The sequence below is a fragment of the Schistocerca cancellata genome, chromosome 7 (genome assembly GCF_023864275.1).
Source record: "Schistocerca cancellata isolate TAMUIC-IGC-003103 chromosome 7, iqSchCanc2.1, whole genome shotgun sequence".
NCBI lineage: Eukaryota > Metazoa > Arthropoda > Insecta > Orthoptera > Acrididae > Schistocerca > Schistocerca cancellata.
In genome coordinates, this window is record NC_064632.1 from 115,775,617 (window position 1) to 115,801,930 (window position 26,314).

At 40.2% G+C, this 26,314-nt stretch overlaps 1 protein-coding gene across 1 annotated transcript in view; it reads right to left on the reverse strand.

Moving 5' to 3' along the window:
- Positions 1 to 26,314, reverse strand: part of LOC126091906 (uncharacterized) — a 191,540-nt gene that overhangs the window by 13,989 nt on the left and 151,237 nt on the right. Inside the window, exon 7 of the mRNA XM_049907210.1 lies at positions 2,576 to 2,698. Within this exon, the coding sequence (XP_049763167.1) occupies positions 2,576 to 2,698 (123 nt within the window). The remainder of the gene's footprint in view (positions 1 to 2,575; positions 2,699 to 26,314) is intronic.

Consider the following 26,314-nt stretch of genomic DNA (forward strand, 5'->3'; position numbering starts at 1 on the left):
GCTCACCTGCACGGCGCCAAACACGCATACGACTATCATTGGCACCAAGGCAGAAGCGACTCTCATCGCTGAAGACGACACGTCTCCATTCGTCCCTCCATTCACACCTGTCGCGACACCACTGGAGGCGGGCTGCACGATGTTGGGGCGTGAGCGGAAGACGGCCTAACGGTGTGCGGGACCGTAGCCCAGCTTCATGGAGACGGTTGCGAATGGTCCTCGCCGATACCCCAGGAGCAACAGTGTCCCTAATTTACTGGGAAGTGGCGGTGCGGTCCCCTACGGCACTGCGTAGGATCCTACGGTCTTGGCGTGCATCCGTGCGTCGCTGTGGTCCGGTCCCAGGTCGACGGGCACGTGCACCTTCCGCCGACCACTGGCGACAACATCGATGTACTGTGGAGACCTCACGCCCCACGTGTTGAGCAATTCGGCGGTACGTCCACCCGGCCTCCTGCATGCCCACTATACGCCCTCGCTCAAAGTCCATCAACTGCACATACGGTTCACGTCCACGCTGTCGCGGCATGCTACCAGTGTTAAAGACTGCGATGGAGCTCCGTATGCCACGGCAAACTGGCTGACACTGACGGCGGCGGTGCACAAATGCTGCACAGCTAGCGCCATTCGACGGCCAACACCGCGGTTCCTGGTGTGTCCGCTGTGCCGTGCGTGCGATCATTGCTTGTACAGCCCTCTCGCAGTGTCCGGAGCAAGTATGGTGGGTCTGACACACCGGTGTCAATGTGTTCTTTTTTCCATTTCCAGGAGTGTATATATATTGATTCCAAGGTTAAATCAATGTTCTGATAAATGGAATTCAGATGTACGAGGAAGTCATTCAAGGTCTCTCTTCCATGTGACCACATGACAAAGGTGTCATCTACATACTGGAAGAAACTGGTAGTTTCCATTGGGATGGTTCCAGGGCTTCTTCCTCAAATATTCCATACATATGTTGGTGACAATTGGTGAGAGTAGACTCCCCATGGCTACTTCTTCTGTCTGCTTGTAGTAGCCACTGTGCTGGGACATGCTGAAGGATCACATTTATAAATTATCAAAAGATGTTGGGGAAATATTAACAAGTCACAGATTATATTCTGCAACACACATGTGCTTACACAAATACACCACCAGGATTGTTACTGACAATACTTAAATGCTACCTCTATTAAAACTGCTCACAGAACATTAGAACTTGTAATGGAATTAAGATACAAAATGTGTTTGAACAAATGGAGATATGAATAACACTAAGATGCAACACTAAAATCAAGGTATCATATAGCAGAACAGGCTAATCCATTAGCAACCCAATAATTCCTTGGTGTATGTGTAATTTAAATAAATTATTGTAAGTGCAACAAGATAAATTTGCTTTTTAATTGCAGGCTGCTTTCACTGCGATAGCATACAATTTTTCAAAAATGGTTCAAATGGCTCTGAGCACTATGGGACTTAACTTCTAAGGTCATCAGTCCCCTAGAACTTAGAACTACTTAAACCTAGCTAACCTAAGGACATCACACACATCCATGCCCGAGGCAGGATTCAAACCTGCGACCGTAAAATTTTTCAACTTCCTGTTTTTAAAGTATTATATAGCTCAAAGCATATCTGATATTATTTCTGCATTCTAACTAAGCTCTCACTGTTAATAAAAATAATGCATATCCCTCACATACACACACACGACAGTCTCCCTGTACTAGAAACTAACATTCCAACATGAGTTTAAGTTTTGGTTCCACTGTCCTCCCTGTTCAACTATAAATATTTAAGTACATAATAATATATCTAAAAAGAAGGATGATGAGACTTACCAAACAAAAGCGCTGGCAGGTCGATAGACACACAAACATACACACAAAATTCTAGCTTTCGCAACCAACAGTTGCCTCGTCAGGAAAGAGGGAAGGAGAAGGAAAGACAAATGGATTTGGGTTTTAAGGGAGAGGGTAAGGAGTCATTCCAATCCCGGGAGCGGAAAGACTTACCTTAGGGGGAAAAAAGGACTTCCCCCTAAGGTAAGTCTTTCCGCTCCCGGGATTGGAATGACTCCTTACCCTCTCCCTTAAAACCCAAATCCTTTTGTCTTTCCTTCTCCTTCCCTCTTTCCTGACGAGGCAACCGTTGGTTGCGAAAGCTAGAATTTTGTGTGTATGTTTGTGTTTGTTCGTGTGTCTATCGACCTGCCAGCGCTTTTGTTTGGTAAGTCTCACCATCTTTCCTTTTAGATATATTTTTCCCATGTGGAATGTTTCCCTCTATTATATTCATAAGTACATAATAAAATATTTTAAACTCAGTTCATTCTTTTTGTAAGAAACTGTTAACTGTCATCATTCATGTTTTTTCTATCTTCCTTCATGTCCCTTCCTCATCTACACCTCTGATAACTTTCTTTTAAATTGATCAATTTTGTTAATGATTAGTTCTCCAAGCACACATCTTTCTAACTGACAGTTCAAGAGTTCAAGCTGAATTAAAAATGTGTTGTTATACTTCATGTGTTGGTGTCATCCTAGCTGTAAATAATATTTATTTCCAGTATAGAATTTCTATTAGTTACCTTTCACTCTCTGAACTGGAGGTGCAGCAGCATGATCATTCTTCACAGACACTTGCAGTGATATTCCCAAATCCTTCACAATCCTTCTTTCTGGTTTGGGGCTTTTAGCTGCAAGTCTTTTATCTAGAAAGATAATATTAAGAGGTATATAATGCAGTCATTATAACAATTATTAAGAGAGGCACGACAAGAATGTGACATTTATCTGTATATGTATCGCTACTTCTATGAAGTCATATCCAGTGATGAATGGGGGGGAAAGTCCCCCCCCCCCCCCCCCCCCCTGGAAATTGGAAATTACCCCCCAAGAAATTCATATCTAATAGTTGTGGTGAAACAAAAAAATTATCACCTGGTCTGTTAACTTGTACCATTGTGACAAAATTTAAACTATGCCAGCTGCTGTTGCTATCGAAGTTTGGAGACAACTATGGAGAGGGCATGATGACATGTGGTTTTTATAAGCAAAATGAATGTGTAACACAATATGTCGCAGCTGGGTCCCTTTAGTTTGGTTTCATTACTTATCGGTGCGGTTTGGAACACTTAGCATCGATTGTTCTGTTATTATTATTATTATTATTATTACTGCCAACACCAACAAATTAGCAATTGCTGTATAGTAAGTGTGCGGTAAAGCTAAGCGTTGCAAGGTGTGTTGGCAACGCCGATTGTGGAATAAGTCAGCCTTTCCTCTCTCATGTCTTCCCTCACCACACCTCCAATCGGCCTAACGTGTAAGCTAATCCCTTAGCTACACAGCCCACCCTTGCTGTGAACTTTAGTCTTATCCACCACTCGTATCTATACTTTATTTGCCCTTATAATAAATCTGATGCCGCAAAACATGTCCCCGGGTATTGTTACGGAATTGGAAGTAGCATCTGACATTATAAAAGATTGTTTTAATTTTTTTATTGCATTACTGGGAATATTTCCAATATTTAATAGCCATATAGATTTTTCCTAATTGATGAGTCCAAAGCTTAAACCAAATATTTGTGTACACTTGACAATGATTTTCGCAGTGTCAATGGAGGTAAACAATTTTTGCCTAAAGAAGCGATACATTCTACCATGAGTGGGACATTTGGCAACGCTGCTCTACGAGTATAATCTAAGCTTTCATTGTTGTATAAAAACTCAATCCATTGTTGAAACTGCTGTAAGGTTGTAACAGTCAGTCGGCAGGTTACTATGGAAGTGTGATGTGATTATGTAGTGTACTATGTGCAGTCTTCATCAGTTTATAACATAAAAATAAGTGTTAGTGTCGAAATACAATGTCGAAACAACAAACTTCAATTTCTTTCCTTTCTAATAAAAGACAGTGTATTGCAAAAGACAAAGAAAAGTGTGAGTCTACTGAAAGAAGTGCTAGTGATTGTGACGATGAATTGCATAGGTCTACCAAGTCTTCAGTTTCCCTTCCACAGTTTTCAAACGATAAATGTGCTATTTCTGGCCCATCCATAAATTGCAATTCTAAACAAAGTATTGAATGTGAGATTAAGTATCAGCAAAAATGGGAGTTTAAGTACAAATGGTTGTACTTTGATCATGAGCTGGGTGGGGCTTTCTGCAAATTGTGTGAAATGCATTTAAAAAATGATATCGAAGCTCTACAGAAGACAGGAGGAGTGTTCATTTCTGTACCTTTCACTAAATTTAGAAAAGCTACCGGAAGCACAGGAAAACTAGAAAAGCACGGCAACTCAGAAAAACATGCCAGAGCCGTTGCACTTGAAAATTGTAGATTACAGGGATTAAACGCTCCAATTCATACACAGATATTTAAACAAAATAAAAATGAAAAAGCTTTAAACTGCCAAGCATTGTCATCGTTAATTCGAAGTTTGTATTTCCTTAGAAATACCCCACACAACAAAATATGAAACTCTAATTCGTAAGGTAGTACTGAAAAGCAACATTAATATTGAAAAGTGGTTAAAATTTCAGAGCGAAAGGTCCACATATCTTAGTAAGTATATTGCATCAGAATTGTTGACTTGCTTGGGAGAGTCTTTAGACTTTCAAGATGAAACACTTCTCCATGACAAATATTTTTTATTAATGGCAGATGAATCTACAAATGTTTCCAACCAAAGTGAACTGTCTTTAGTGGTTCGGTATGTTGCACTGTCTCCATCATTTTAAGTGAAGGAAAGTTTTTTTACTTCTCGTTGAGTTAAAAAGCACTTCAGCTGAATCCATATTTACAGCAATTGATACTGAACTAAAGAAAATAAAACTTTCTTACGACAGATTATTATCTTGTTCTTTCGATGGTGCTGCTAATTTTAGTGGTTCTATCTCAGGAGTCCGTGCTCGGTTGTCAGAGAGGAAGGGTCACAAGCTGCCATACATTCACTGTAGAGCACATGTTATGTCAATTGCTTCCACCCACTCTAGGCATAGACATCCCATTATAAAACGCACATTACTTGTTGTTAAAGACATTTACAAACTTTTTCATGGTTCTTCCAAACGAGAAAATGTTTTGCATGAAATTCAGTGTGCTTTAGAGCAACCTGTTTTAAAAATACCCGAAGCTGTTGACATCCAATGGTTAAGTACCTATCGCACAGTTCATGCTATTTTCCTAACCTACAAGTCCATGATAATGGCACGTGAACGATGCGGATTTAACAAGTTTAGCTGGAGGAATCTTGTTAGAAATGATGAATTCCAATTTCACTGTAGGTTTAGTGATTTTTGACGATACGTTAAATGCAGTCTCAAACTTATGTAAACTTTTGCAGAGACAATCGCTTAAAATTTCGCAAATCCCTCTACTTGTTTCTGGAACTCTGGAACATTTAAGACACATCGACTGTCTTTGTGACTGTGTTGGACATAGTACAGAAAATGAAACTCTTAATAAAATTAAAAAACTGCAGGAGGACGCAACAGAAGTTAAAGGTGTGCTATTCACGAATGTAGAGGAGCAGATTTAAGCTATGAAAAGCACAAGGAAATTTGTTAAAAGTATGACTGATGAACTTGAGCAACAGTTTCGCGAGAAGACAATAAAAGTGATAGAACTAAGTGCATATTTTGAAAGTTTTAAAAAATTTCTAGGGTTTAGTGATAATGATTGTAAAGAACTGTGCTTCATTTTGGGACTTACAAACATCGACGCTGTTACTGCAGACTTGCATTCTTTTAGGTACATTGTTAGTAATAAATTAGACGATATGTCTTCTGATGTTGCTTCTTTCATTCTGAGAGCCGACATCGGCTACGAAGCACTATGGACACTCGCTGAATGTGTACTGTGCATTCCCATTTCAACTTGCAGTGTGGAAAGGTCATTTAGTACAATGAACAGGGTGATGACAAAATTAAGGAATAGGATGGGTCAGGAAATGCTCCAAGCTTGTGTGAAGATTTCCACTGAAGGGGATGATGAGCCAACATGACGTCATCAAGAGATATACTGTAAAAAAGCCTCGACGTATTAGTTTGATGTAAATGTGAGTTTTTTTGCATGCAATAAAATTATTTTATTATTTAATATAATTAACTTAGGCTTAGCCTAACAGCTTAGTACTTAACCTACATATTATTTAATTATATATTAACTATTCATGAAAAATTTTAAATATTAATAGCACTGCTACATCTTTTGAACACTATCACTTAAATTTTAAGCCTATAACTTTATCCTCCCCTCCCCCCTCCCCAGTCAAGCTATATATATCCCCCCCCCCCCCCCCCCCCGGGAGAAAGGGGCTGTATTCATCACTGGTCATATCAGGAAAGACTCTGACTACAGCTGTCTCTAATGAACTCATTGTTGATGGTTAGACACTAATCTTCCTTACTTCCATCTACAGAGAGTAATAATACACTACTAAATTGCAGGGAAAGGAATAAGGGGATGGAGGTATGACACCAGTAATATTTTAATGAGTCACATTCCTCACTAACTAAATAATCTGAACCAACATTTGATTGTGGTTAGTGCATGAATGAGTAAAAGTCTGCTGTCCAAATGCACAAGAAAGTAGCATCATTGTTTTGGTAACATGTCTATTTTTGCTTCCAAAAACAAGAGATAATAAAAATAATACATGTAACTCAGAAGACTTATCTGCTAGCCTTATGTAACACATAAAAATGGAAGTTTGCTTGCTTGTTTGTTGTTCTTCTGTTTGTTTCTATACCATTCACCCAATCAAGATGAAACTTTGGTGAGTTGTCGTATGTCTGTCTGTAATGCTTTCTGTGGGGGTAAGAACCACTACCACCTTAACCACTACCAGCTTAACTCAGGAATGTCTGGAGCAATTTCAATTAAAGTTTGTACTTACATGACTCACTATTTGAACAAAAATATTGGGGGTGGGGGGTAATATGCCCCAGCCAGCCCTATGGTTGGGGCTTTGGAGAGAAAATGTGTAGAAAATTTCATCAAATGTAGACCCTTAAGTTAGAGATGCCACACTCACAAATCCTCAGAAAAATGAAGCAGTGGATAAATGATTCTTCAAGTAACAGAAGCTACAGGTCAAAAGATCAATATTAATGTCAAATCCATAGTCCTTGGGGTCTCTAGATTTAATGGTGAAAGCCATGATGATATTTCACCCCTACACTTAGGGCTAGGAGGGGGTGCAAAGACAGTAAAATGACAGCATATTATTTTGTAAGCTTCCATGGCCAGTGTCAATTTAGATAAAATCATTTTGGTTATCAGGGCATGTCATTATGAAACACTCCAACAACTAAAAGGCTATGTCTCAACCAACTTTGATGCAGTCATGTTTCATAATAATGGAGCCTAATACCCTAAATGATTTTATTCAGATATCAGCATACCTTTGTAACAGCCAAAGGGACTTATACCAAAACTGGCACACACCACTTGGCACCTATGAAAATTTACTGTGATACTAAGACATCACAAGCACTTCCATGGCTGAAGGTAGGAGTAAAAAGGTGTTACATAAAAGCATGATTCAGGCACCCCTGAAACCATTTAAACCATATTTGGTACATACATTACTCACTATTTGTATAAAAATATGGTGGGAGTAAGTGGAGTTATAGGCGGGGGTGACAATAGAAGGCAGTGACGTGTAAAAATATCCAAAAATAACTTGATAGTATTTCTTTCCTGTAATTAGTTGACTTGGAATATTTTAAAAATATGGAGCACGCTCCGTCTCTCAATTTCATTATTCATTGCATCGACCACATAGTGTGAATGATCACTGAAGTGAGCCAATAATTTTGCCAGTGTGTTTTGGTACAAAAGATCATGCCACACAGCTCAGTACCACAGCACAGATACATTTGACTTCCCCTTGAGAGATGCTTAGTGTAAAACAGTGGAGAATCATACACTCAACAATGAAAGTCCTTTTCCTGAACAATACAATCAATTACTATCAGAATTAAAACTTTTCCTCAGAATTCATGTAAAACTGCAGGGTTAAAATTGCTAGAGACATGAATGAAATATGTTAAATGTGTGCAAAACATATGTGACATATGTATGTGGGCAAATGCCATGGGAAATAGCTAGTTACAAATACGGGAAGGAGTAAAGGTAATCACCCAACTCAGAGCTGAGGCACTGAGCAGATGACAGTACATAAAAAAGGTCAAACACTTTCAGACACTGTCCTTCCTCTGAGGAGCTGCACATACAATGTTTATTAGCCAAACTGGTATTTGGGTGTATAACCCATTGTTGGTGGTATGTGAAGAGGAACAAACAACCGTATGTGCATTAATTTCTACAACATGATAATTGCATACGTACCAGCAGAAAAATAAGTCTACTTACATCATGTTTGTATATCGAATGGAATGTGTGTCAGTTACAAATTCTTTATGATGATCAGTCTGAGGTGCAGCTATTAGATTGGTGCATAAGTTTGCAGCATTTTTGTTTTGCATGTTGGTATTCCAGTTACTATTGTCTTATTTGTTGTTCACTGTTGCTATTTTTGTTTACATATAGTCATTTGGTCATTTGGAGAAAGCAAGTGGATCTGTGGATGCTAAAAAATGTAGTGCCAAGTGAAGAAATCTGAACATTTCTGACATATTCTTCTGTCTGAGTTTAATAGAGAGTGACAACAGCACAGGCAGCCAGAAACATTTGCACAATGCATGAATATAGTGCCATTGGACATGTCTTGACATTAGTGGCTCTCCATGTTCAGGAAGACCTTTGGGGTTTGATCCACAATGACCCACATCAGTGTACTTAAGAACTGGCAAATACAATGAACTGTGATTCATCCAAAATCGTGTGACATTTGAATGCAATGGGAAAGGTTCAAAAATTGGGTGTACAGTACAGCATGCTCATATCCAGTCACAAAAAATGTCAAATTTGTAGCTCAGTCATGTTAAAGTTTATTGTTGAAATCCTGAATTGACTCTAAAATAAATGTTCAAAAAGAATTAAAATTTAATCGGCTGATCACTTACAAAATAACAGGATGAGCCATCCACACTCTTAACACATTAAAATCTTTTCCCTAAAAATTTAGACATTCAGACATCTCACAAACTCTTGAAAGTTGTACCATATTCAGCTCATTGTCAGGCAAAATACAGGACAGATTGACTGGCATACTAATCTTCATCCTCTTGCCTGAATATAAAATATATTCAGTTAAAAAAGAGCATACTGTAATATGTACACCACAAGCTCTACAGATTGAAGGGTCCTCCTGCTGGAGTAGAAAGCCATGCATCGTCAGACTGTGCCCTATAGCTACATGAGAAGTACTTCATGACATCCCAATGGCTGGAAGGAGACATGCCACGGCCTAAAAGTTGGTTTTCGTATGCACAACTTACTGTCACTCACTTCCAGCTGTTCTTTTCCCCAACTGACATACAACAATGTAGCTCAACACTGAGCTTGTAGGGAAACAGCACAGTTAACTGCCTGATTTAGAAAAAACGCTTCCTTGGCTGTCACATTTGCTGATTCATTTCCCTGAATTTCATTGTGTTCTTGTACCCAGCAGAATGCCATCCACTTCCTGAGCCTTTGCATGTTGAGATGGAAGTCCTGGATGTTCAGGTCATTTTTATCTGCTGGGTAAATCCACTGAATAAATTGAAAGGGTTTTAAGGAGTTGGAGCAGGCAAAAAAATTCACAGCAGGGGTACGTCCTGTCTTCTTCAGTGCACTGAAGATCAGATGCCTCTCTTCATAATAGACAGTAATTTGCTAGTAAATGAATCTTGAGTATATGCTCCAGGAAAACCACTGAGCAGCCAAGAGTTTCCCCCTGCCGAGACTCATCTGTAAATACAGTTACATAGTTGTGATATGATTTAATATTAATCAAAACTCACTCATTTAAAATTTAATTAAAACTCAAATAAAAAACACAGACGAGAGTGCTCCCTCTCCTGTACCTCTGCAAATCTAAAATTATTCTGGGGCCCTTCAGTAGCCAAGATGGCAGTCAGCTCAAACCTCAGGTAAGTGTTGGTATTTTTCCAACAGCAAGTGCCCTTTGCACGGATCCTGAACAGCCTTGTTGCTCACAGATTTATAAAAGTTGCTTCCATGGGAGGGCGAGCAAAGATTTAATGTGTTGGTGAATTGGAACAGCGAAGAACCTTTAAGCCTGACATACCACAAGGAACTGCTGCCAGATGGCAAGTGTCAGCTCCCCATCCTCAGCACAGAGGCTACGTAATTACCTGTGGCCACCCGAATCCCCCTCATGGTGGATAGCATCAAGGATCTTGAGATAACTAGGTTCCACTGATCCATAAACCATACAGCCATAATGTAGCCTGATTTGCACTAATGCTTTTTAAAACATGAAAAGACTCACTCTGTCTGCTTCCTCCTCCCCTCCTGACGCACACACATTCCTGTCGAAAAATCAAAAATCTGTAACAGCAGCCCACTCTTCTAATTTTTTTATGGTAATTGAACTGGAAGTCCATCATAGCAGGGTTAAGAAGAGGAACAAAATAATGCAAAATCGACCCGATACAATGAGCACTGCATTGGGCTCTTTGCTATGGACGTTTTTCTATTGACAGCAATGGAAAACAAGATTTTCATATAAAATACTGCCTTGAGAGACACCACTGTCTCGCTAAAATATGACAGACGGAACTTCACGAACTTGGTATCTAAACTGTGACAGAGCAGCAGGACGACTTGGCGTGGGCAAGTGTTGTAGTGACTCGAGAATTTCAGAGTAAATTCTAGAGACACTTGGCCTTCTACCGTCTCAAACACCAGATATTTTAAAAGTAAGTAAGTAAGAGAGCAGAAACATATCTACTGCGCTGCCGGTTTCTGCGTGCAGATTGGAAGTTTGTAATGAGAAGATGATAAGCGTGGCAGTCAAACGACGCCATCAAGTGTTTGCCGCAAGAGCCACAGACACTGCATGAGAGGACATGGAGTAATTAAATGCTATTCTTTGCTGTGTTAGTGAATGTGAATGCTGAAAAAAAAAAAGACTTTTAACTTACTTCATGTCTTAGCTCTGAATGAAGCAAGAAGCATGGGACGTCTATAAATTATTTGGTTGTTAAAACCATGCAATTGTGATTATATTTAATTGTATCAAATGGGTTAAAAGCTCGAAATATGAGTGAAATACGAGAAGATGGAAATATTTATATGTGAAATGCAAGAATGTTATTCTGAATAATCCAATACATTGTTAACTGGTGAAAACATACATTTTGTATATTTACTCTACATGTTCTATCATCAGATACCATTAGAACATGGCAACCGACGTGATCAGGACTCGAAGAAAGAGGAATTTTCAAACAAAATCAAGATAAAAAGATTTGTGAGTTGCTATAGCAACCAATAATAACAAGGAAAGGAAATACTCGATTCGGTTATGACTGGGTGGAGTATCATGAGCTTCACAGAGTGCTGAGTCCAATTCTCACATGGAAAAGAGGCAGTTATAGGTTTCAGAGCTACTGGATATGAAGTCCAACCCATCCCTTTGTATGTTCATATTGTGATGGGATGATGGATCAAGACTGGAAAAACAAGTAGTTTTGGCAAAATTCTGTGCCACTGGCTGGCCAGTGACTCTGTAAAGCTTCTGAAAAGATTTGATTGCCACCAGCTCGAACCTGGTAACATGTGGTCATAGATCTTCACAGTAAATAAGAAACAGGCTGGCATCTGTGCAAGATGATCACTGACAGCCTTAGGAACTAGGTTGTCATTTAGGGGCACATGTAAGGAGCATTGTGCCACCTTATATGGCACATGTATTACTGTAGCATCTGCTTGCAAGTTTGTGTTGAAGAGGAGAGGCAAGGATGTCATCGTCAACCTTTGTATCTGCACAGTGAGTGCACTGATGTGTGCAAACTTAGCTTACCACTTAGCATACAAATGGACAAAACATCTGAACTGTCTTCTCAAGCATAGGGTGTCAAACAGACATTCTAAGTAAAAATGAACCTCGCCCCATAAGGCAGCTGATATTAGGTGCAGATCATAACAAGAAACATTAGAAATGCTGCTGCCACGTAACTAGAATGCATGAATTAATAAAGGTGAAAGTTTGGGGTCTATTCTAGAAAGACAAAACAGCTATTCCCTTTTTTATTCTACATATAATTTATCAACTGTGCTTTCAGGTGTCAAGTGATACAGAACAATCATGTTCAATAACTTTTGACACTCAATAACAAAATATTTAACTCTTGGACATATTGAATTGAAAATTATTAAAATCATTATCTCTACACATGAGAAATTTTTATCACTGGAAAGAATGATTAATAATCTTCATCAACTCATTTTCATCTATTTTGTCATTGCTGGTCAATTCACTGAGTTGGTGGAGAATAAATTTACTTTTGGTACCAATGAAAAAACTCTCGTGTACTCAATGTGAGGGTAGGTTAGTATCCTAAATTTTGATATTCAGTGGTCAAAGTGTATGCAAGTTGGACTGAGCAAAATCTAACAAAAATTTTCTTGGGCCTAATGCACAATGGCACTTTACCAAGCAGCATCTGCAACGGCATTGTCTCCATGCTGGATCTGAAACACAAATTCCCTACTCTAGCCTTGATTGAATTCACTCAGTCTCAACTTTCCTGTGTTCTGTAGAACTTTAATCTTTCCCTAGTTGAAATAATGCCTATTGCACACTCACTAAGGGTTGGAGCGATGTACACAAATTATTTGTGCACAAAAATTCCCACAGGAATATTTAACTACCACTTTGGTATCTGTCGCCACGATATGTGAAGTGTATCATCCTCACTTCGCAGAAAGCAATCCTCTCAATGCCCTTGCTTATTTCCACAAACTTGTGCGGTCCACTGTGAGACGAGGGAGAGAGATCTCAATTTTAGGTCTCAAAATGCTTTTATAAAATGGGGATCTCCCCACCGCGTCACATCTGCATCGCCCAGTACGGCTTCATCTCGCTAGAAGTGAATTTTGTTTTTCTTGCTGGGTCGCAGCCTAGCCCTGTTAATGCCGTGCAGCCACATACCCTTGGTCCTGGCTGTATTTACATTAAAAGGAATAATGTATTGTTCTGGCCTTATCCCTATATGCACTGAAGCTGACCATTCTCTTGTTAAATGGGGTTTTCCGATGCCATTAATCACCTGCTCAGTTCATCTCCACAATGCGTTTCACTTTAACCTGTTTATTCATGCCCCTGTCCATATATTGGTAGATATTGTTTTGTTAGTTTTCAGTACATGAGATTAACTGCAATTGCCTTTTATTGATATAATATAATTAGTATTTTCTGAGGATCTCATACTGTTTCGTACTGTCATTATGGATCAAGCTTATGGAAGGTCTGTAAAATCAAGATGCCTTACAAGGAGTGTTGTTCATTATTGATGAATATGGATGCACCATCTTTAGCTCTCTTCTCACTGAAGTTTCCTTCCTGTGAATGCTGTAAATCCATACTACTAGCTGTTAGACCCTTTAAAGTGTGTCTCTTGAAGATGTAGACACAAAGTATACTCCTAGCTGACTTATTTGTTACATAGTTTAATTCTTAATTTCTTTGCGTGTTTTTGGTACTTGCATTGTTTAATTCATAAATTTTTGGCGTATTATAGTATTTGAGAGTTGTAGCATCGTGTTTTAGTACCTGAATAGAGTAAATTCGCGTAGTCATCTGTCTTCTGTTTTTGTTTTGAATGGCCAGCATCGGTTGGTCACAGCCAGTGTGCTCCCTGCCGCCGCTGGATAAGCAGCTGCCAGCAGAAAGTCGCATACTCCTAGCTCACTTATTTGTTACATAGTTTAATTCTTAATTTCTTTGCGTGTTTTTGGTACTTGCATTGTTTAATTCATAAATTTCGGCCGTATTATAGTATTTGAGAGTTATAGCATCGCGTTTTAGTACCTGAATAGTGTAAAATTGCGTAGTCTCCTTCCGTCGCCGAGTAGTGTGTCAGCAGTGCGCAATTAGCAGCATTACTGCATTTACTAGGCAATCTTGTATTTTAATAACCATTTAAATTTTGTGTCGATTTGTTTGTGCTCTCTGTAGATTAGTTCAGACGTTCTTTGCACAACAGTTTTTAGCATGGATAGGGACTGCAACTGCTGTGTACAGATGTAGGCTGAGTTGGCGTCCCTTCACTCCCAGCTTCAGGCAGTGTTGGCTTTGGTCACACAGCTTGAGGCTGTTGCCAATGGGCATCACTGTGGGGGTCCGGATGGGGGTTTGTCGGGGACGGCCAGCTCATCCCACACATCAGCCGATCGGACTACGACTGTTGCTGCCAGGGATACTGCCCATATTGAGGCTGATCCCTCACCTGTGGTAGAGTGGGAGATCGTCTCGAGGTGTGGCAGGGGGCGAAAGACATTCCGGAGGGCTGAACGGAAGGCCTCTCCAGTTTGTCTGACGAACCAGTTTCAGGCTCTGTCTCAGGCTGATACCGATCTTCGGCCGGACATGGCTGCTTGTCCTGTTCCAGAGGTTGCCCCTCAGTCTGCAAGATCCGGGCGGTCGCAGAGGGTGGGCTTACTGGTAGTTGGGAGCACCAACGTCAGGCGTGTAATGGGGCCCCTTAGGGATACGGCAGCAAGAGAGGGGAAGAAAACCAATGTGCACTCCGTGTGCATACTGGGGGGAGTCATTCCATATGTGGAAAGGGTCCTTCCGGATGCCATGAAGGGTACAGGGTGCACCCAACTGCAGGTGGTCGCTCGAGTCAGCACCAATGATGTGTGTCGCTATGGATTGGAGGAAATCCTCTCTGGCTTCCGGCGGCTATATGATTTGGTGAAGACTGCCAGTCTCGATAGCGGGATGAAAGCAGAGCTCACCATCTGCAGCATCATCGACAGGACTGACTGCGGACCTTTGGTACAGAGCCGAGTGGAGGGTCTGAATCAGAGGCTGAGACAGTTCTGCGACCGTGTGGGCTGCAGATTCCTCGGCTTGCGCCATAGGGTGGTGGGGTTTCTGGTTCCGCTGGATAGGTCAGGAGTCCACTACACGCAGCAAGCGGCTACATGGGTAGCAGGGGTTGTGTGGCGTGGACTGGGTGGTTTTTTAGGTTAGATGGCCTCGGGCAAGTACAGAAAGGGCAACAGCCTCAAAGGGTGCAGGGCAAAGTCAGGACATGTGGGGACCAAGCAGCAGTCGGTATTGTAATTGTAAACTGTCGAAGCTGCATTGGTAAAGTACCGGAACTTCAAGCGCTGATAAAAAGCACCGAAGCTGAAATCGTTATAGGTACAGAAACTGGCTGAAGCCAGAGATAAATTCTGCCAAAATTTTTACAAAGGCACAGACGGTGTTTAGAAAGGATAGATTGCATGCAACCGGTGGTGGAGTGTTCGTCGCTGTTAGTAGTAGTTTATCCCGTAGTGAAGTAGAAGTGGATAGTTCCTGTGAATTATTATGGGTGAAGGTTACACCCAACAACCGAGCTAGGTTAATAATTGGCTCCTTTTACCGACCTCCCGACACAGTAGCATTAGTGGCAGAACAACTAAGAGAAAATTAGGAATACATTTCACATAAATTTTCTCAGCGTGTTATAGTCTTAGGTGGAGATTTCAATTTACCAGATATAGACTGGGACACTCAGATGTTTAGGACGGGTGGTAGGGACAGAGCATCGAGTGACATTATACTGAGTGCACTATCCAAAAATTACCTCGAGCAATTAAACAGAGAACCAGCTCGTGGAGATAACATCTTGGACCTACTGATAACAAACAGACCCGAACTTTTCAACTCTGTAAGTGCAGAACAGGGAATCAGTGATCATATGGCTGTTGCAGCATCCCTGAATACGGAAGTTAATAGGAATATAAAAAAAGGGAGGAAGGTTTATCTGTTTAGCAAGAGTAATAGAAGGCAGATTTCAGACTACCTAACAGATCAAAACGAAAATTTCAGTTCCGACACTGACAATGTTGAGTGTTTATGGAAAAAGTTCAAGGCAATAGTAAAATGCGTTTTAGACAGGTACGTGCCGAGTAAAACTGTGAGGGACGGGAAAAACCCACCGTGGTTCAACAACAAAGTTAGGAAACTACTGCGAAAGCAAAGAGAGCTTCACTCCAAGTTTAAACGCAGCCAAAACCTCTCAGACAAACAGAAGCTAAACGATGTCAAAGTCAGCGTAAGGAGGGCTATGCGTGAAGCGTTCAGTGAATTCGAAAGTAAAATTCTATGTACCGACTTGACAGAAAATTCTAGGAAGTTCTGGTCTTACGTTAAATCAGTAAGTGGCTCGAAACGGCATGACCAGACGCTCCGGGATGATGATGGAATTGAAACAGAGGATGACACGCGTAAAGCTTAAATACTAAACACCTTTTTCCAAAGCTGTTTCACAGAGGAAGACCGCACTGCAGTTCCTCCTCTAAATCCTTGCACAAACACAAAAATGGCTGACATCGAAATAAGTGTCCAAGGAACAGAAAAGCAACTGGAATCACTCAACAGAGGAAAGTGCACTGGACCTGACGGGATACCAATTCGATTCTACACAGAGTACGCGAAAGATCTTGCCCCCCTTCTAACAGCCGTGTACCGCAAGTCTCTAGAGGAACAGAAGGTTCCAAAAGATTGGAAAAGAGCACAGGTAGTCCCAGTCTTCAAGAAGGGTCGTCGAGCAGATGCACAAAACTATAGACCTATATCTCTGACGTCGATCTGTTGTAGAATTTTAGAACATGTTTTTTGCTCGAGTATCATGTCGTTTTTGGAAACCCAGAATCTACTCTGTTAGAATTAACATGGATTCCGGAAACAGCGATCGTGTGAGACCCAACTCGCTTTATTTGTTCATGAGACCCAGAAAATATTAGATACAGGCTCCCAGGTAGATGCTATTTTCCTTGACTTCCGGAAGGCATTCGATACAGTTCCACACTATCGCCTGATAAACAAAGTAAGAGTCTACGGAATATCAGACCAGCTGTGTGGCTGGATTGAAGAGTTTTTAGCAAACAGAACACAGCATGTTGTTATCAATGGAGAGACATCTACAGACATTAAAGTAACCTCTGGCGTGCCACAGTGGAGTGTTATGGGACCATTGCTTTTCACAATATATATAAATGACCTAGTAGATAGTGTCGGAAGTTCCATGCGGCTTTTCGCGGATGATGCTGTAGTATACAGAGAAGTTGCAGCATTAGAAAATTGCAGCGAAATGCAGGAAGATCTGTAGCGGATAGGCACTTGGTGTGGGGAGTGGCAACTGACCCTTAACATAGACAAATGTAATGTATTGCGAATACATAGAAAGAAGGATCCTTTATTGTATGATTATATGATAGCAGAACAAACACTGGTGGCAGTTACTTCTGTAAAATATCTGGGAGTATGCGTGCAGAACGATTTGAAGTGGAATGATCATATAAAATTAATTGTTGGTAAGGCGGGTACCACGTTGAGAGTCATTGGGAGAGTCCTTAGAAAATGTAGTCCATCAACAAATGAGGTGGCTTACAAAACACTCGTTCGACCTATACTTGAGTATTGCTCATCAGTGTGGGATCCGTACCAGATCGGGCTGATGGAGGAGATAGAGAAGATCCAAAGAAGAGCGGCGCGCTTTGTCACAGGGTTATTTGGTAACTGTGATAGCGTTACAGAGATTTTTAGCAAACTCAAGTGGCAGACTCTGCAAGAGAGGCGCTCTGCATCGCGGTGTAGCTTGCTCGCCAGGTTTCGAGAGGGTGCGTTTCTGGATGAGGTATCGAATATATTGCTTCCCCCTTCTTATACCTCCCGAGGAGATCACGAATATAAAATTAGAGAGATTCGAGTGCGCACGGAGGCTTTCAGACAGTCGTTCTCCCCGCGAACCATACGTGACTGGAACAGAAAAGGGAGGTAATGACAGTGGCATGTAAAGTGCCCTCCGCCACACACTGTTGGGTGGCTTGCGGAATATAAATGTAGATGTAGATGTAGAAGGTTCTGCCCTGTGTCAAGAGTCTTAGTTCTTACATGTGAACTCTAAACTCATTCACATTCCATTGCAGTATGGGAACCATTTAATTAGTGAAAGTTTTCTGCAAAATATTTTTTGTTTATTGTGTTATACAGCTTTTATAAACTGTAGAAATGATACCTTAAGATATTTTATCCTGGGACTGGTTTTGGAGAAAGTCATTTTCCAGTGTAGGTTTTTGTTAAAAGCAAGAACACAACATCAAAAATATATTATTTATACATAATATTTAACCATACAGAAATAGATCCATGGTGTGGTCTTCTCCACATTGAGATAACAGCAATACAATGAATTTTGTAGCTCTTTCCAGCACATAGGAGGAAGACAATGAATTAAAGTTGTTACTTATTTCTTCATCCAGGTTCCAACTTCTTCAACAAACCAAATGCAAATACAAAGCTCTGTTTTGAAGTCTTCACACTTTATGCATGCCTGTTTGTTACAGACAAATTCTGACATATGGACATCTCTCCATTTCATAGTCTATCCCATTCAGAAGTTGTGACATTACTTCTATTCAAAAGAGAATTTGTCTGACTTAAACTTTCATCTGGAAAAGTGACACATGATAGCACAGTAGCTTTACTCATCATGTGACCCCCTCACTTTGCATTTTCGCTCTACCAAGCCAGTGATTTGAGCATGTCTGCATAGGTAAGTCAGGCAGCAGCGACCGGCCAAGGCAGATGCAGCAACAGGGAAGTAACCAATTTTGTGACTTTTATGAGTTCCTAACCATTCTCGCATTTTTGTTTGTGTCAGAAAGTAAACCGGTTTTGTGACATTAAAAGTTCCTAATTAGTCTCACCTGAGTGCTTCGATTGTTCGGTTTTTGAATCTCTGCTTATTAATCTAATTTATTAGACACAGTTCCTTTATTTTTGTCAGTGTCTACAGTAGAGTTCCACAGCACATGCCGACAGTCCATTTATCTGGCTAGTGTAGTTTTCCACAATGTTTAGAATGGTTAGGGACTGTGATTGTTGTGTGTGGAAGGGAGCCAAGTTGGTGACACTTTGTTCTCATCTCCAGGCTGTGATGACTTTGGTCACATAGCTTGAAGCTGCAGTGGATGGGCACCACTGTTGTGGGGAAACTGTGAGAATCCAATGGATGGTCAGACCAATTACTGCTCACACTGAGGTTGATCCCTCAACTGTGGTCGAATGGGAGGTCACCTTGGGGTGTGGCAGGTGATGAAAGAGTTCCCAGGGTGCTGCACACATAAGGCTTCCCCAGTTAGCCTGACAAACAGATTCCAGGTTCTGACTGTGGCTGACACTGTTGCTCAGCCAGATGCAGTCACCTGTCCTGTTTCAGAGGATACCTCTCAGCTGCAAGATCTGGGCAATCACAAAGGGTGTGATTATTGATAGTTGGGAGCTACACCAATAGGCATGTTATGAGGCCCCTTAGGGACATGGCTGCAAAGAAGGGAAAGAAAGCCAGTGTGCATTCCACGTGCATACCAGGAGGAGTCATTCCAGACTGTGTAACGGGTCCTTCCACATGCCATGAAGAGCACAGGGTGCAGCCAACTGATGATGTGTGTCACTTTGGATCAGAAGAGATTCTCTCTGGTTTCGAGCGGCCAACATGAGTGGTAAAGGCTGCCAGTCTTGCTTGTGAGATGAAAGCAGAGCTAACCGTTTGCAGCATAGTTGACAGGACAGATTGTGAACATATGGTACAGAGCCGAGTGGGGGGGTCTGGCAGTCTTTCAGGTTAGAGGATCTCAGGAAAACACAAAATGGGCCTCAGTCACAAAGGATGCAGGCCAAACACAGGAAGAACATAGAAACAGGAACCATCGGTATAACAGCTGTAAATTGTCGTAGCTCTATTGGGAAAGTACCATAGCTCCAAGCGCTAATAGAAAGCGTTGATGCTCAAATCGTGATAGGCACTGCAAGCTGGCTAAAGCCAGAGATAAGGTCAGCCGAAAGTTTTGCAATGAGCCTAATGGTGTTCCAAGAGGATAAGCTAAACACAGTTGGTGGTGGTGTATTTGTTGCTGTTAGAAGAAGTTTACTTAGTCGCAAAATTGAAGTAGATAGTTCCGGTGAGTTAGTATGGGCAGAGGTCATTCTTGGCAACTGGAATAATAAGATAATTGATTCCTTTTACAAACCTCCCAATTCATTTGATGTTATTGCTAAAAGGTTCAAAGAAAACTTGAGTTTGATTTCAAACACGTACCCAACTCATACAATTATAGTTGGTGGTGACTTTAATTCAGCCTCAATATGTTGGTGAAAATATATGTTTAAATCCGGAGGTACACATAAAACTTCATCCGAAATTGTGCTAAATGCATTCTCAAAATTATTTCAAGCAGTTAGTTTATGAGCCCATGCAAATAGTAAACAGTTGTGAAAACACACTTGACCTCTTAGCAACAAATAATACTGAGCTAATAACGAGCATCAAAATGGATACAGGGATTAGTGAACACAGGGCTGTTGTAGTGAGATTGAATATTGTAACCTCCAAATCTACATCTACATATATACTCTGCTAGCCACCAAGCAGTGTGTGGCGGAAGGCGTTATTAGCGCCAAAGTCATATCCCCCACTCCCCTGTTCCACTTGCGGATTGTGCAAGATAAAAACAACTGTCTGAATGCCTCAGTATGAGCTCTAATTTCCCTTATCTTTGAATGGTGATCATTGTGCGATTTGGAAGTTGGTAGTAGTAATATATGATCTACATCCTTCGCAAAGATCGTATTTTGGAATTTAGTGAGCAGCCCCTTCCGTTTAGTGTCGCCTATCTGCAAGTGTGTCCCACTTCAAACTTTCTTTGAGATTTGTAACACTCTCATGATGGCTAAATGTACCAGTCACGAATCTTGCCACTCTTCTTTGGACCTTCTCAATCTCTTGAATCAGACACAACTGGTAACAGTCCCATACAGATGAACAATACTCTAAGACTGGATGAACTAAAGTATTGCGAGCAATTTCCTTTGTTGAAGGACTGCATCGCTTCAGGATTCCACCAATAAACCGCAATCTAGACTTTGCCTTACCCGTTAGGTGTACAATCTGATCGTTCCATTTGAGATCATTTCGATTAGTCACACACAGATACTTGGCAGATGTTACCAATTCCAAAGACTGGGCATTTGTTTGTACTCACACATTAATGGGAATTTTTGCTTTGTTATACACAGTAGGTTACACTTACTAATATTGACTGATAACTACCAGTCATTAGACCACACATTTATTTTCTGCAAATCCTCATTGATTTGTTCACAACTTTCATGTGCTACTACTTTCCTGTAGACTACAGCATCATCAGCAAACAGTCTAATGCTGCTGTCAATACCATCAACCAGATCATTTACGTAAATTGTAAAAAGCAGTGGACCTATTACGCGGCCCTGGGGCACACCTGATGTTACGTTTGTTTCTGTTGAAGTCTCCCCATTCAGGATGACATATTGCTCTCTGTCTGTTAGAAAACTTTCTATCCAATTGCATATGTCATCGGATAGATCTAGCCAATTTTTGGAGCAAGCGACAGTGCGGAACTGAGTTGAATGCCTTTCGAAAGTCAAGGAGTATGGCATCAACCTGGGAGCCGGTATCTAGGGCCTGTTGTATATCATGCACAAAGAGGGCCAGCTGTGTCTTGCATGACTGCTGTTTCCTAAAGCCATGCTGGTTTCTACAGATGAGATTCTCAGAGTCTAGAAAGGTCATTATGTTTGAACACAAACAAAATATGTTCCATGATTCTACAACAAATCAATGTCAGTGAAATTGGCCGGTAATTATGTGCATCCAATTTTCTACCCTTTTTATAGATTGCTATGACCTGGGCCTTCTTCCAGTCTCATGGAACTTTCCACTGTTCCAATGATCTCGACAGATATTGGATAAGAATGGTGCTATATTTGTAGCATAGTCAACACAAAAATCTTGGCCCGATGCCTTCCTAGAATCTAAGGATCTTAACTGTTTTACAATCCCAGATACACTAAACACTATGTCAGCTATCCTTGTGTTTGTTCGATAACTTAAATGGGGAATGGTGCTGCAGACCTCTACCATAAACGAGTTTTTGAAAGCTAGGTTTAGAATTTTGGCCTTCTGTTTATCATCATCTGTTACATTAACCATACTGTCAGTAAGAGAAGGTATTGAATTATTTGTAGCATTCGTAGATTTTAAGTACAACCAAAATTTTTTGGGGTTATTTTTAGAATCTGCAGATAAAATATTGCTTACTAATTTGTTAAAAGAATCTCTTATTCACCTTTTGACAGCTGCTTTCACTTTGCATAATTTCTGTTTGTCAGTGGGGCAGTGACTCTGTTTAAAACGTGTGTGCAAAATCCTCTGCTTTCTCAGCAATTTCCTAATATGTTTGTTAAACCACAGTGGATCCTTTCCCTTCTCTATATTTTTGCTAGGCACATATTTCTCTAGCACGTGGTGGACAATACCTTTAAATTCTGACCACCCTTCACAATTCCAACCTCATATAGCATGCGGAAAAAGCAAACACCTATATCTTTCCATGTGAGCTCTGATTTCCCTTTTTTTATTATGGTGATCATTTCTCCCTATAAAGAAAGGTCAGCATCAACAAGATATTTTCACATTTGGAGAGAAAGGTGGTGACTGAAATTTCGTGAGACGATTCCGCTGCAATGAAGAATGCCTCTGTTTTAATGATGTCCACCCCAATCCTGTATCATTTCAGTGACTCTCTCTCCCCTATTTCGTGATATACAAAACATGCTGCCCTTCTTTGAACTTTATCGATGTACTCTGTCAATCCTATCTGGTAATGATCCCATACTGCACAACAGAATTTTAAAAGAGATCAGACAAGCATAGAGGAGGCAGTCTCTTTAGTAGATCTGTTACAATTTCTAAGGGTGGTGAGCACTAAATTAGTATAAATTACTCTTGTAGTAACTCTTACTCTTTAGTCTGGACTACTTTAGTAAATTATGTCTGTAGTAATATACTCTTTTAGTAGATGTTGTTTACTTCTGTTACTTCTGTTTACTTCTTTAGTTGTAACTAAAGTAGTAATACATTTTTACTAAAGAAGTAAGCCATTTCTGCACACTACTGGCGTGTGCATTATGTGCTCTCTTGGAAAATATTGATTGTTGGCAGACGTTATTGCATCACCTTTTGTGTAATTTATGTTCATCGCTACAATTTTAGAAGCTAGAAAGGATTATTAAATTGAAATGAACTGAATTGAATTGAATTAAAATTGGAAAATCTAAATGCTATCATAATAATTAATGATAAGATCTGTGTATAATGAAAAAGAACTATGCTGTTAATGGATGAATGTATTGTTAACCCTGCCATCCATAGCTATCAACGTCCATTGTTGTTGGTGATATGTATTTATTTAAACGCCAGTCTGAGATACGGGCTAGCAGCGACATGGATGTAGCCAATAAACATTCAAAAAACATACCAGAAAATGAAAAAAGTGATTTGCTGAAATAATGAAAAAGTACATAACAACTATTGAATCTAAAAGCACGATGTCAACATGCTAAAAAGTGAAAAGGAGGCTTGGGAAAAAATACACGTTGAATACAATGCAGAAGCTCTTACACAAAGATCACAAGAGCAGCGTAAAGTGATTTGGAAGAACATGAAAGTGAAAGCAAAGAAAATGAAAGCTAAATGTAATCAAGAACAAATTCAAACTGGCAGTGGAGTAGGTTTCTTTGAACTCAAATCACATCTGGTCCACACTTACATAGTTAGTTTTGAAGGAGTGGAGATTCTCTCTCAGGAAGACGGAAGGCATCAAGTGAATTTCCATCTACTTTTTTGAATAGGAAGATTTTTCATTTATTTTTGTGTGTGTTTTCCTGTTTGGGAAAGCAAATAAAAGTGTCATTAATGAATATCTTCATAGTCAGCTCCAAACATTCACCATGGGACACAAAGATGAGGTTGGAATTGTGAAGGGTGGTTCAATGTACCCTCTGCCAGTCATTTAAATGTGATTTGCAGAGTATCCATGTTGATGTCGATTTATAAGCATTGCCACCAGTGGAGGGTGGTGTGTGCTGCCTCATGGCAGCTGATCATGTTTTGTGTTGTCCAGAAGGTCTCCTAATGGAAGATACCACAACTCAACACTAATCAAGACATTGTTTCTTGGATGGATCATATGATTTGGTGTTTCACGGTGTGTAGCTACAGATTCAAGGCACTAGAAACACTCCTGCAATGCACAGAATTCAGACATCTTTCTACAAAATGACTAGTAGAATATTTACACATTAGCTATGTGCTTCTCTCAGATTATGCACCTCCAGACATTAAACAGAAACCTTATCAACTGTCCTGATTGGCATGCAAACTGCAGTCGAAAATGACCTGCCAGCAACAACCTGAAGAACTGGTGTACAAACAAATGTTATACCTACCTGGGGAATTCTTTTAAATTGCTTCCAATAATGAAATTGAAGTACAAGATTTTGTACAATGGTTACACACAGATATCTCCAGGGTTTGACCCAAGCATGCGTGCCAAGTGTTCATTTATTTTTCAAAACTTACAACTGAATGAGTGTGTCTGTGCATCATGATGCGTTTGGGAAATCATTGTGGCCATCATATGAAGCTCCTTTAATGCCACAATAAGACATTTGTCATTGACATGAGCAGTTTGCCTATCAGAGTCTCACTCAGTAGGTTAAAAATAGCCACTTACCACAGCGGAACCGTGAGACTATGAGACTAAGAAGGGCGAACAGGATAACCATCTACTACTGACACTGTAATTATAGTTGGTGCCAACTTCAATCTACCTTCAATATGTTGACGAAAACACGCGTTTAAAGTCGTTGGTGAACATCAAAAGTTCAGGAGCCGATCCATAGTGTAAATGTTTTCAAAAATGTACTTGACTTCTTAGTAACAAATAATTCTGAGCAAATAGGGGGCATCATGATGGATAGGATCAATAACCACAAGGTCATTGTAGTGAGACTGAATCCTGTAACCAGTCTGGAATCGCGCAACCACTATGGTCGCAGGTTCGAATCCTGCCTCGGGCATGGATGTGTGTGATGTCCTTAGGTTAGTTAGGTTTAAGTAGTTCTAAGTTCTAGGGGACTGATGACCACAGCAGTTAAGTCCCATAGTGCTCAGAGCCGTTTGAACCATTTTTTGAATCCTGTAACAACCAAACCCACCAAAATTAAATACAGAATACGTCTATTAAAAAAAAGCCAATAAAAGTTCACTTCACACTTTCGTAAGAGACAGTCTCCACTCCTTCCAAACTATCTAAGCACAGACCAGATGTGGTTTTAATTTAAATAAATAATATTGACAGAAATTGAGAGATTTCTACCAAATAAGTTAATAAGAGACAGAGTTGTTCCCCAATTGCACACAAGCGAAGTCAGATGACTGCTGAAAAAAACAATGAAAAAAGCATGTCAAATTTAAAAGAAAACAAAATTTCCAAGATCGGTGATGTTTTACTGGAGCTCAAAATTTAGCACAGTCTTCAATGCAAGTTGCTTTTAATAGTTGCCACAGTAAAACTCTGTCTCGAAATCCAGCAGAAAATACAAAGAGGTTCTGGTTACCCATAAAGTACACCAATGGAAAAAAAAGTGGAGTAGCTAAACACACTTTCCCACAGTTCCTTCATCAAAGAAGATGAAGTAAATATTACAAAACTCAAATCAAGTAAACTGCAAACATGAGAAACTTAGAAGTCAAAATCCTCAGTGCAGCAAGCAACTTAAATCACTTAATAAAGGCAAGTCTTCCAGTCCAGCTTGTATACCAATTATAAAAATGTAAAAAACTATCTAGACTTAATTTCTGAACCACTGACATACCTTGTAAACCTGTCCTTCTCAGCTGGCAGCTTCCCAAAAAGTTTAAAAATACCTAAAGTAAAACCACTACACAAAAAAAGGAGCCAGGAAGAGGTGTCAAACTATAGACCAGTTTCTCTACTGTCTGTGTTTTCTACAATTCTTGAGAAACTCTTTTATAAAAGACTATCAAATTTCAAAGATAAATATAATATACTAACATAATCTCAACATGGTGTGGCGTCAATAGGTCACATTGACCACGTAAAGCATGATCTTTGAACTCTAACTGCTCTGATGAGCCGCCATGTTAATATTCCAGCCAGCCTTTGTACCTTGTACACGTGTATCTTCCTTTGTGCTGAAATATATGTATGTATAGGCATTTATGGGAACAGTTTGTTGTGTATACAATTATCCGTATTCCCATTTTCAATATTGG